The 11745-nt window shown below is 29.5% G+C and overlaps 1 protein-coding gene across 1 annotated transcript; it reads left to right on the top strand.

Moving 5' to 3' along the window:
• Positions 1-6114: 6114 nt before the first annotated feature.
• Positions 6115-8313, top strand: LOC112514077 (omega-3 fatty acid desaturase, chloroplastic-like). The gene is made up of 8 exons (XM_025120412.1): positions 6115-6695; positions 6795-6884; positions 6975-7041; positions 7125-7217; positions 7311-7496; positions 7584-7664; positions 7749-7886; positions 7971-8313. The coding sequence occupies exons 1-8, from the start codon at positions 6196-6198 to the stop codon at positions 8136-8138; spliced, it is 1323 nt and encodes a 440-aa protein (XP_024976180.1). The 5' UTR covers positions 6115-6195; the 3' UTR covers positions 8139-8313.
• The last annotated feature ends 3432 nt before the right edge of the window (positions 8314-11745 follow it).

The raw sequence follows: 11745 nt of genomic DNA, 5'->3' as shown, positions 1-11745 counted from the left end.
TAATTAGCTTTAACGAATTAGAAAACACCGACTCAAATAATTAAGCTCATATGCTCGGCTTAATATCACTTTGATTATGAGATTTCAAGAACTCAAATTGAAATCTTTATTGAATTCAAGGAGTTCCATTGTTACCCTATCAAAGCCACAAGACAATTACGTATCTAATGTTTTGAATAACAAGCATTCATAGGACTGTTAACTAATTGGCCAATTTAATTAACGTTCAAATGAAATTAACGATTAACCTAGAAATCACACAAATAAACTTATCCCAAAGAATTACAACGACATCTCAAAGTAGGAAAACATCAAAATCTAAAGTTAAGTAATATTGGAATAAATAAAATTAGCCAGACATCGCTATACTAGGTTACCGATTCAAAAGATTGTTAAAGATTTACCGAAAGAATAACGGGAGATTGATGAGAAATCTTGCTCAATCGATCGGTCTTCTACCGTCTCTTCAAGAAAAACCCACCTCCTCCTGTCTCCTCTCACGCCCCCTGTTTTCTGTAATCGCACCCACGTCCCGTTGCCGTACTCCTCTCCATGAAAACTGCTTCTGCTGCTGGATTAAATTGATGTTGGGCTTCTGGTGCTGGTGCTGGTGGGCTGTTGCTGTTGGGTTTTTTTTTTGCTGGTGGGCTGCTGGTGTTGTTGGGCCTCTTCTGCTTTTGTTGGGCTGTGTTTTTTTAGTGCTGTAAGAAGTAAGAACAACCCCTGTTTTGGTTTGTTCTCTTTGATCGAATGTGCTGCCATAAAAAGAGAAACCTTACACGTAGTTAGGTCCTATTAGTCTAGAAATTGACTAATTTAGAGTGATTTTGATATTAAAGATATATAAAATAAAAATCATTTATCAAGTTTTCTGATTTTATCGTCAAACAATTTTTCAAATGTTGTATAATTTGAATGTAATCTATATTATATTATAAAGCATTTGATAAAAAACTTTTAAAAATCATTTTTTATGCGTAAAGTATTGTTTATTAATACATATTACTTAAAACTAAATATTACAAGTAGATTGTGCGTAAGTATAACTTATTAAARCTCCATATTTGAATTCGTGTAACTAACTGCAGATAAACATAATCAAATAAATGATAAACATCTCATTTTAAATATAAGAAATCTAAAATATAATTAGCATAATCATTAAGTTCTAACATAATACTTAATTATTATGTTTATAAAATGTTATATTATTAAACCAAATATAAATTATTTCATTATTAAACTTAAATTAAATTATAATAAAAAAATAAATTAGAAAAATTACATAAAAATTTATAATTTTTAAATAGTTGATTTGATATTAACATTGATATTTTTTTTTTCAAATTTTTATGATATTTTCAAATTTATACTTTATTCCAAAATAAAATCATTATTGTTTTCTTAAAAACACATAAAATTGTATGACAAAGACAAAGACTAAAATAGAACATTAAAATCGAAATGTATCTCGATGCATTGTGCGAGTATCCTCCTAGTATAACGAAAATATATGGTTGTGGAATACTGTGAGTTTAATATAGCCATGTTTGATAAAAATAAGATAGTTTATAGGATAATTTATTTTTTAAAACTTAATGCAAAATACTCTTTTTGAAATGACAAATGAATTGTTTGTTTACCTCTTAGTAGTTTCATTAAAAGACAACCACTGAATAATTAAGAGGTGAACCTTGTTTGACAAAAAAAAAGTCTCTTAATGGTTCTAAAACCATCTGAATGATTTTGTGTCTTGGGCCTCCCTTAACCATTCAACACCCTAATTTTATTCTGAATAATTACCAAACAATTGTATTTCATTTTGCACTATGTTATAAGAGTTTTTTAATCATTCTGACCACTTTATCATTCTACACCAAACCTTTTTCTTCTTCTTTTTTTCCTCTTTACTTGCCAAGTTTAAGAGCCTAACGTTAACGATCTTTTAGAAAAATAAAACCAACAATAAACATCTCCACATCATAAACGAGTTGATTTCAAGTAAGGAAAGTGACACAACTGATTTAATAACGTTTTAATCAATCCTCACATGCTATCTAGTGTTATCATCATTCGACTTTTATCAATAATGCCTTCAATCATTGTTGAGTACAATGAATAAGATTTAATCAACATAATAATAAAAAATTTAATTATTATACCTTAAGGAATTAATGGTTTGGTCATCTTTGTTTTTTTCTCTCTTAAACAAAAAATAAAGTAATTAAAATCATATAAATTAATCACAAATGTAAGTATGATAAGATATTGTAAAAAATAAAACAATCCATGATTATTAAATGCATCTTTAACATATTTTTTAATTTATTTAAAATTTTCATAAAATAATTACATTAGAATTCAGAAAACTTTTATATTATGAAGAATTTAACATAGCTTTCTTAAAATATTTTATATGTTGAATAAAATATTATTTCATTTTGATAAATATTATATTTATTTATAAAATAATAATAAAATATTTCTTCTGTTTTTTCTATTTTAGAGAAAAGTTTTAGAAAATTGTTATAGCAAAATCTTGCTTAAAATATCAACAATCTCCATTTTCTAAATTTTGTTTATTTGTTGGAGATACTATAAAAGCATCTTCTGAAATAGAAAATATAAATATATTGACCATCTTCAATTCAATATTGTTTCGTAGCTGTTAATGATCTGGTGCAAAATGATTAAATGACCAGAATGATTAATAGACTCTTATGATATAGTGTAAAATAAAATATAATTGTTTGGAAATTGTTTATGATGAAATTATGGCGTTTAATGGTTAACGGAGATCCATGATACAAAATCATTCAGAGGGTTTTAAAACCATTAATAGGCATAATGTTTTTTTGCTGAACAAGATTTACCTCTTAACGCTTCAGAAACTGCCTCTTAATGGAACTATTAAGAAGTAAACAAACAACCCATAAAAACACCAAAATGGAGGTGTTTTCATCTCCAACCTAATACTAAAAAAAGGAAGGTCCAAAATATTGGTCTCTATATTTGAAGGTCAATAAAATAGTCTCTAAAAATATATATTAATATTTTATTCAACTTTTCTAATTATATATAGATTAATAGTTTAATATATTAATAAAATAGTATAATATATATATATATATATATATATTATTTTATTGATAAAAATACTTTTAGTGTATAGTTAAAGTTGAATATTTTTGGTGTTCAAGGACCTATCATTTATAATGTTTTTTAGTATTTGGATAGGAAATTCTACAACAATTTCCTGAAAAGTTTTATAAAATCGAGAAAATATAAAAAAGGAGATAAATTTCTCCGAATTGAAGAACTATCTAATATTTCATATATGGATGATAACTATACTTTTAATTGTTTTTTTTATTAATCTGGATATCCAACTCGCTATGTGAGCCGACTAATCCCAAGACGACCACATATTTTTAATTGTTTTCACCAAAATAAAAGACTTTTATTGGAAAAAAAGGTTGTTATTATTATAACATTTTCAATAGATTACGTAAAAAAAAAAAGTCTTTAAAATGGAGAATCAAATTAAAGTATTTTCAAACAGATGGCATTAAATTTCAACAAAATTTTCATTTTAAATATTATAATATTAAAATATTTCATAGATTTAACAAAATTTTATTTCATCCTTTCCAGATAAATATCCACGAAGAAAAAAGACACATACTTTATTTAAGAGCATCTCCAACAAATTTTTAAAAATAAAGAATATTGGAGTTGTATTTTTTATATTGTTATCCAACAAAAAATAAAACCTAGAGAAAATACATAGTTTAGAAAATTTCCTAAAATTTAATGGGATGTGAGAGAATTGGTTTTTTGTTTCATTTCCATCAATAAGATTAATTTGTTATTAGTTTATATAAAGTTTTTTTAGAAGGTGAATTGGGATGATAAAACTATAAATATATTAATAATCTATACTATATTATAAAATTTTGATAAAATCCTTTAAAAATATTTTATGCATGAAATATTGTTTATTGATACATATTACTTAAAATTTAAGATTACAAGTAAATTGTATATAAGTATAACTTATTAAAACTCCATTTTCTAATTCGTATAACTAACGACAGCTAAAAATAATCAAATACATGATAAATATATCATTTTAAATATAAAAAATCTAAAATATAATTAAGATAATCATTGAGTTATAATAGAATCATATCTTTATAAAAATTATATTGTTAAGCCAAAAATAAATTGTTTCGCTGTTAGAACTAAATTGAATTATAATAAAAAGAAATTTGAATTAAAGAAATTGTACAAAAAAACGAGAACTTTTAAATAGTTAATTTGATATTAATATTAATATATTTTTTCAAACTTTTACGATATCTTTAAATTTATTTTTATTTAAAATTAAAAATATTATCTTTCTCAAAACCACATAAATCGTATTATATCAATAGAGACAAATAATAAAACGAAACATTAAAAAAAATATCTCGCTGCATTGCGTGAATACCCTTCTAGTATAAATAATGTTGAAATATCTAAACTATATAATCTGTTGAAGTTGAATGTAATTTTGTTTATAGATGTTTGACTTTTGGTACATTATCTAAAGAAATTATTGAGAACTTGTTTGGAATCTCCAATAGATTTTTCACAATAGAGATTTTGTGGATTTTTGTTTTAATACATACTCTAAAACCGTATCTAAACAAAAGAAAGTATGAGAGAGATGATGGGGAAACATGGAAAAAAATAAGATTGAGATTATTTTTGAGTTTTTTTTGTTTCATCCAAAAATGTAGCACAACATGAGATTAAATTTGAGATTATAATATTGCTCTTATTATTTGATATCAAAATACAAACCTAATTTAATTGCATCATTTCTCTTCTCTTCCACAACCTCCATTCTCGATTCCAACCTCCATTCTTGAAATGTTAAACTTTTGACGGCTTTTCACAAATATTATTTACAATTGTTATGTTTAAATTTTTTAAATTATGTACGTATTTAGAATTTGTGGTATGACAAATGTTATTTACATGTAGTCTTGGAATGTTAAAAAAAATATTGATATCATAGATTAAATAATTTAAATATATTTTTAGTTGATTTGTTGTCATTTACAATCATTACATGATATAAAATAACATTAAACAACATTTAGGAGTAATATGTTCATTCTAACAGTTTTGTTATGTCATGTCCTAGTCGTACCAAACATATGACAGACAATTAGTCCTGTCATTCCCGTCCCATTCAATCTACGTACCAAACACTACTTAAGTGTACAATGAAAAATAGATATTTTACTTTTGAAAGTAGACGCTTACAATGTGTTCTCAATACCTTCTTTAGGTATATTTATAACAATAACATCTTTCCTTTCATTTATCCCATATTCAAGAACATGTAGAATTGTTTTCTTTCTTCTCTTTTCCTACTCTTTCAAGAACATAAATAAAAAAAATATTTGTATTTTCTTCCCAAATCCAAGAGCACAACGTTATTATTGGGACAAACTAAAATTGTAATATAGACACTTGTATAAAATTTGTTAGAAATTATTATTTAACCAAATGGCCTTTAGTTTAGTGGTATCTAAGTCTTTGGTCTTTTAAGAGATCAGATGTTCAAACCTCACAAAATATGAGGAGAGGGTGTGAGTTTATTTGTTCAATTTATGGTTTATATTATATACTTAAATTTTTTTGTTGAAAATTACTATTTTATATAATTTTTTATATGAATCGGTAAATATTTAATATCATATAATTAATATTGGAATCTTCAAAATAAAAAAAATATATATATATTAACATTAGATATATATTTTTGAATTGTTTTAATTATTTTTTACAAAATTTGTTGAAGAGTGCACTATAAATAAGGAATGAGGAAACAAAGAACTCAATTGCTTCTTCATCACACATATATCTATATGTATATGTATAGATACATAGAGTGTGTATGTATAACAATCTGCAACGGAGATCCATACATTCATCTAAGAATCTAAATTTGGGCGACGTGGAGGAGAGAAACTCTTGCATTTCATATCCTCATCCACTCATCTTCATCAACAATTTAATATACACACCACAAGCTTCAATTTTCCACACACATACTTGCCATTTCTCTCTCTAGAAACACAGAGAGAGAGAGAGATCTGCAAAACCTTTCATTTCGATTCTATCATCTGGGTCTCTCCAATGGCTACATGGGTCTTATCAGAATGTGGTGTGAGACCATTCCCAAGAATCTATCCTAAACCAAGAACTGGACTATCCAATTCCTCCTTTTCCAATCCCGATTCCATTGAAATTGCCCCATCCAGAACCTCTAATCCAATCACAATCTGTACTTCGTTTTCAAGAGTCGGTAGATACAGGAATTGGGGATTGAAGGTGAGTGCACCAGTCAAAATCCAGTTGTCAGATGAAGATGAAAAAGAGATAAACAACGATGGAGATGGTGAGTTCGATCCTGGTGCGCCCCCACCTTTCACATTGGCGGATATTAGAGCTGCCATACCCAAGCATTGTTGGGTCAAGGATCCATGGAGGTCTATGAGCTATGTTCTCAGAGATGCGGTGGTGGTTTTTGGGTTGGCTGCGGTGGCGGCTTATTTCAATAATATCGTGGTTTGGCCTCTTTATTGGATTGCTCAATCGACAATGTTCTGGGCTCTGTTTGTTCTCGGCCATGATTGGTACTCAACAGATATCTAATTTTTCGGTAAAGAATTCTCTTTAGGGGTTAATTACCATTCTAATTATTATAACTATTATCTGTTTTTGATTGTTCTCAGTGGCCATGGAAGCTTCTCCAATAATGGGAAACTTAATAGTGTAGTTGGTCATCTTCTTCATTCTTCCATTCTTGTACCTTACCATGGATGGTATGCTTCTGGTTTCTGCAATTCACTGTTCATTTTGATTCATTTGTCTCTTTTAATCTCGTTTTTCATCAATTGAGTTGGATTTTACAGGAGAATTAGCCATAGAACTCATCACCAGAATCATGGACATGTTGAAAACGATGAATCTTGGCACCCAGTGAGTCTCTCTCTTCACTAACCTTGATTCATAAGATCGGTTTCAATAATTTGGATACTTTCTAACAAAATGGGTATTTTCAGTTATCTGAGAAGATCTACAGAAGTTTAGATTCTGCAACCAGAAAATTGAGGTTCACTTTGCCTTTCCCAATGCTTGCATACCCATTCTATCTGGTTAGCCTCCATCACTCTTATCTAAACCAAATCTAAGATTTTTCCACCATTTTTTAACATGTTTCCAACATCTGTTTTCGGTTCAAATTTCAGTGGAGTCGAAGCCCAGGAAAGAAAGGCTCGCATTTCCACCCCGATAGTGATTTATTTCTACCAAATGAAAAGAGAGACGTTATCACTTCAACTGTGTGTTGGTCAGCCATGGCTGCCCTGCTTGTGGGTTTATCCTTCACGATGGGTCCTCTTCAAGTACTTAAACTCTATGGCATCCCTTATTGGGTCAGTTAAACACTTCATCTTCTTCAAAACCTTCATCTTTTTCCTTTTTCTTCAAACTGACAATCATATTTCTTGATTTGAATCCAGGGTTTTGTTATGTGGCTTGATCTAGTAACTTATTTGCATCATCATGGCCATGAAGATAAACTCCCTTGGTATCGTGGAAAGGTTTGACTTCCGAAACGAATATGATTTCTGATCCTTATTTCTTTCATTCTCAAAATTGATCAATTTCTGAAATGGGAATAACAGGAATGGAGCTATCTAAGAGGAGGACTAACAACACTCGATCGTGACTACGGATGGATCAATAACATCCACCATGATATCGGAACTCATGTGATTCATCATCTCTTCCCTCAAATCCCACACTATAACCTAATAGAAGCGGTAAGCGTTCTTGATTCTCAAAAGTTTCGATATTTTCTAGCAATTCCAAACAGAATTCTAATGCTTTCAAATACAATGATTTAGACGGAAGCTGCGAAGCCAGTTTTTGGGAAATATTACAGGGAGCCAAAGAAATCTTGGGTCCTTCCATTTCACTTGCTGGGAGTTCTTGCAAGAAGTCTGAAGAAGGATCACTACGTGAGTGATGAAGGGGAGATCTTGTACTATCAGACAGACACCGCCAGAAATTAAGACAATTGTTAAGATTTAACAAGAGAAAGGGATGCTACAAGACCTAATGATTCTTTTTGCTTGACAAAATGTTCCAGAGTTTGTGTAAACACATTCTCAGGCCATATATATATTCCGGAACCTTCATTTTCTCGACATGAAAATAATGCAAACAAAAAATAGACCGACTTGAAAACGATAAGGGTTTTGTAGTCTTTTAACTTTGTTCGTTTGAAACTCTTTCGATCTGATTGTAATCTTGAAAAGAGTTGAGAGTCGATAATCATATACAAACCAAACGAGTTTAATAAATCTGATTTGGAGGTAGAGTCTACGGTGACATCTGCTAAAAATTTATGATAAATCATTAATCCGAATATAACCCATGGTTCATAAATTAAATGATAGTGATATAAGAAAAGGGTATGGACCTAAAATACATGTGATGTATAAAAAATGGTGCTTGTTCATTTATGGTGTTTGAGGTGCGAATGTCGTGTAGTTGGGTAGGATGTTACAACTCAAGGGACACTAATGGTAAAGTTGAGAGTTATTTATTGAATATTTGAAATTTTACGAGATCTTTTTTTTTATTAACCTGGATATCCAATTCGTTATGCGAGCCGACTAATCCCAGGGCGACCACCTGCTTTTGCAGATAGCCCAGAGTCATCGCATTTGAACCTTCGTTGCTACAAAGGGATTTTTATTCCTCGGATTTGAACATGAGACATCCTGGTACTTTTGACTTTTGGAGCAAAGCTCAAACCAATCAGACACCATCCTTTTATAAAATACAAGTAACTTAATAGCATTCAACACTTGGATCGTTTATTAGCGACATTTTTTGAAAAGTTTTCTGTAAATTTTATTTGGGACGCTTTTATAAACCAATTTTCAATTGAAGTGTAATGAAAAGATAGATAACAAGATGACTAAAATCGGGAATTCGGGATTATTTGTAGTTGGTTCAGTTCGGTTAGTAAAGGAAAATGTGAAACGTATCGCATGGAGCAAATACCTTGTTACCTGAATCGATACCGAACTATAGGTTAAATTGAACCAAACCAAAAATAAGGCGGTTACCCATAGTTCGGCTCACAAGTGACTCAAATCTATAAAAAATATCATTTAAAATATCAAAAAGCTATTGGAATATAACATTTAAGATGAATACACAACAAACAGATGAAAATAATCAAAACACTACGAATTAAAATATGTTTAATTGATTAAAACCATCTATTTTTTCGGTTTGTTGACTCTTCATGACTTCATACGGTCAACTTTAATCATCCATCCTAACGTTTGAAAACAAAATGTAAGAGATTTTTCCTCATTTAACTTTAAAATAATAAATAATTAAGTAATAATATAGATATTATATATACATTATATCAGGTTCGGTTCGGATATCCGTCATACCTAAAGTTCAAAACCAAAACAGACCCGTAAATACCCCTTTTTTTTTTTCCTTTTTCCTTTTTTTCAGTTTTGGGTTTTTGGATTTTCGGATTTTTCGGCACGGTTTCTTGTTTTTCGATTTTTTAACACCCCTAACTAAAATGCAACAAAATGAAGACAATTTCTTATTTTGTATGATGATAATTCTTTAATTTTTATATCCATTTTAATCGGAGCTGATAAGATATTGTGACTACTGAAAATTGATGGCATGAGTGTTGAGTTGTAAGATTTTAATTCTTAATTGCATGAAAAGTTGTCATCAAAATCAAACGGTGTCATGTACACTGAAAAACTTGTTTATCAAGTAAAATGAATTTAACACAAAAGAAATTAACGAATATTTGCTACATTAATCATGTAAAACTTGTTTATTTGTTACCTCTATTTTTTATTGTTTTAGTGTTGGGTTGGAAATGAAACATCTTCATTGTTGTGTTTTTAGTGTTGAATTGAAGATGGTCTTATAAAAAAGGTTGATGTTCATACCTCTCACTCACATAAACCTAGTTCTTACCTCTAATCTCACTCAAATTAGGGGTACTCAAAATACTGACCAACCTGGTCAACCCAACTAGAAGAAACCCAAAAAATCTCAACCAGAAGTAACCCGACACTTAGTTGATACATAATTAGGCCAACCCACATCTATTCGGTTGGAATTGAATTAGGGTCGTTTGAACCCAACCCACATCTATTTGGTTGGAGTTGAATTAGGGTCGTTTGAACCCAACCCAACTTGATGAACACGATGTCCTTCTATACGATATCTTTGATTAACATATATATATATATATATATATATATATATATATTACAATTTGAACCGTAATTTTACGTTCTTATTTGCATTAACTTTCAACTTTTTTTGAGTTTGCTAGTCTTTTTTGTAAGTTATCATTTTGATTTTACTTCGTTTAAACACAAACACTTAGGGGTTGTTTACTAAACACTTACTTGGTAAGTGCTTACCGGATAAATTTTCTTATCGGATGAACATGAGAAGGGCCAAGAATCTTACAGGGTAAGAGCAATGAAAAAGATGGAGAATCTTACCCGTTAAGTAAGGATGACGACTCTTACTCAAGTAAGCACATACCCAGTTACTTGTTGCATTCAATATGTTTTGATGTACTAAAATCTTGCGTATCAACATAAATTATAATGTTGAATCCTATCAGTAAACATTTACCGGGTAAGCATTTAGGTAAACGGCCTCTTAGTTATATTATAAAATGATATACCCAAATTTTTAACCCGACCAACCCAACTCGTATGGTTTGGATTGAGTTGGGTTGTAGTTTTGCTTGATTTGAGTTGAATTGAGATTTTTCAAACCGTAAACATTGAATTGGATTGTTCAAATATTTTCAACCAAACAACCCAATCCACATATAGTTTTAACTCAAATACCCACTATAAAAAAGACGGAATAAATAGAATTCATTTACTTATTTAGTTGTTAGGTCATTTATAGGGATAAAACTTGTTATTTATTAATTGTTAGGCTGACCAATTGGTTTTGTAGTAATACATTTATAGAAAGTAACGGTTAATAATATCACCCGTAAAATGAATTATTTAAGGGGTTGTTTACCTAAATGGTTATCTGGTAAACACTTACCGTTAGAAGTAAACAATATAATTCATTTTCTAGGTAAGATTGTAGTATATAAAATAATAAAAATGGTATCGTGTGCAACAATATATATGGTAAGCGCTTACCTGGGTAAAAGTCGTCACCCTCACTTACCGGGTAAGACTCTCTATCCTTATTATCGCTCTTACCAGGTAAGATTCTTAGGTTTTGTCATGTTCGTCCAGTGAGGAAAATTGCCCGGTAAACACCTAACGAGTAAGTGTTTAGTAAACGGCCCATAAGTTTTGAATTTTATTGATGAATAATGTTTTTACTAAAAAATGATTATAATAATAATAATAAGAAAAATTAATATTTTGAATTTATCTTTTAATCATTTCTCTTATCTATACTATATTATAAAGCATTTGGCTAAAACTCTTAAAAACTCTTAAACTCTTAAAACTCTTAAACCCGTTCATCCCTACACAATTTAATCTCTATCCGATTTCATCTCATAACTGAATTCGTGTAACTAACTGCAGATAAACACAATCAAATACAGGATAAACATCTCATTTTAAA

This window comes from Cynara cardunculus, assembly GCF_001531365.2.
Source record: "Cynara cardunculus var. scolymus isolate 2C chromosome LG 1, CcrdV1, whole genome shotgun sequence".
Taxonomy (NCBI): domain Eukaryota; kingdom Viridiplantae; phylum Streptophyta; class Magnoliopsida; order Asterales; family Asteraceae; genus Cynara; species Cynara cardunculus.
This window is presented reverse-complemented; position numbering and strand designations above follow the sequence as displayed.

What these genes read in the sequence shown, in the direction of transcription:
- LOC112514077 (XM_025120412.1), top strand. Translation starts at nt 6,196, where the DNA reads ATGGCTACATGGGTCTTATCAGAATGTGGTGTGAGACCATTCCCAAGA. An exon ending in CTTGTACCTTACCATGGATG is followed by an intron (nt 6,885 to 6,974) that starts GTATGCTTCTGG and finishes TGGATTTTACAG; the next exon opens with GAGAATTAGCCATAGAACTC. An exon ending in ACTATAACCTAATAGAAGCG is followed by an intron (nt 7,887 to 7,970) that starts GTAAGCGTTCTT and finishes ACAATGATTTAG; the next exon opens with ACGGAAGCTGCGAAGCCAGT.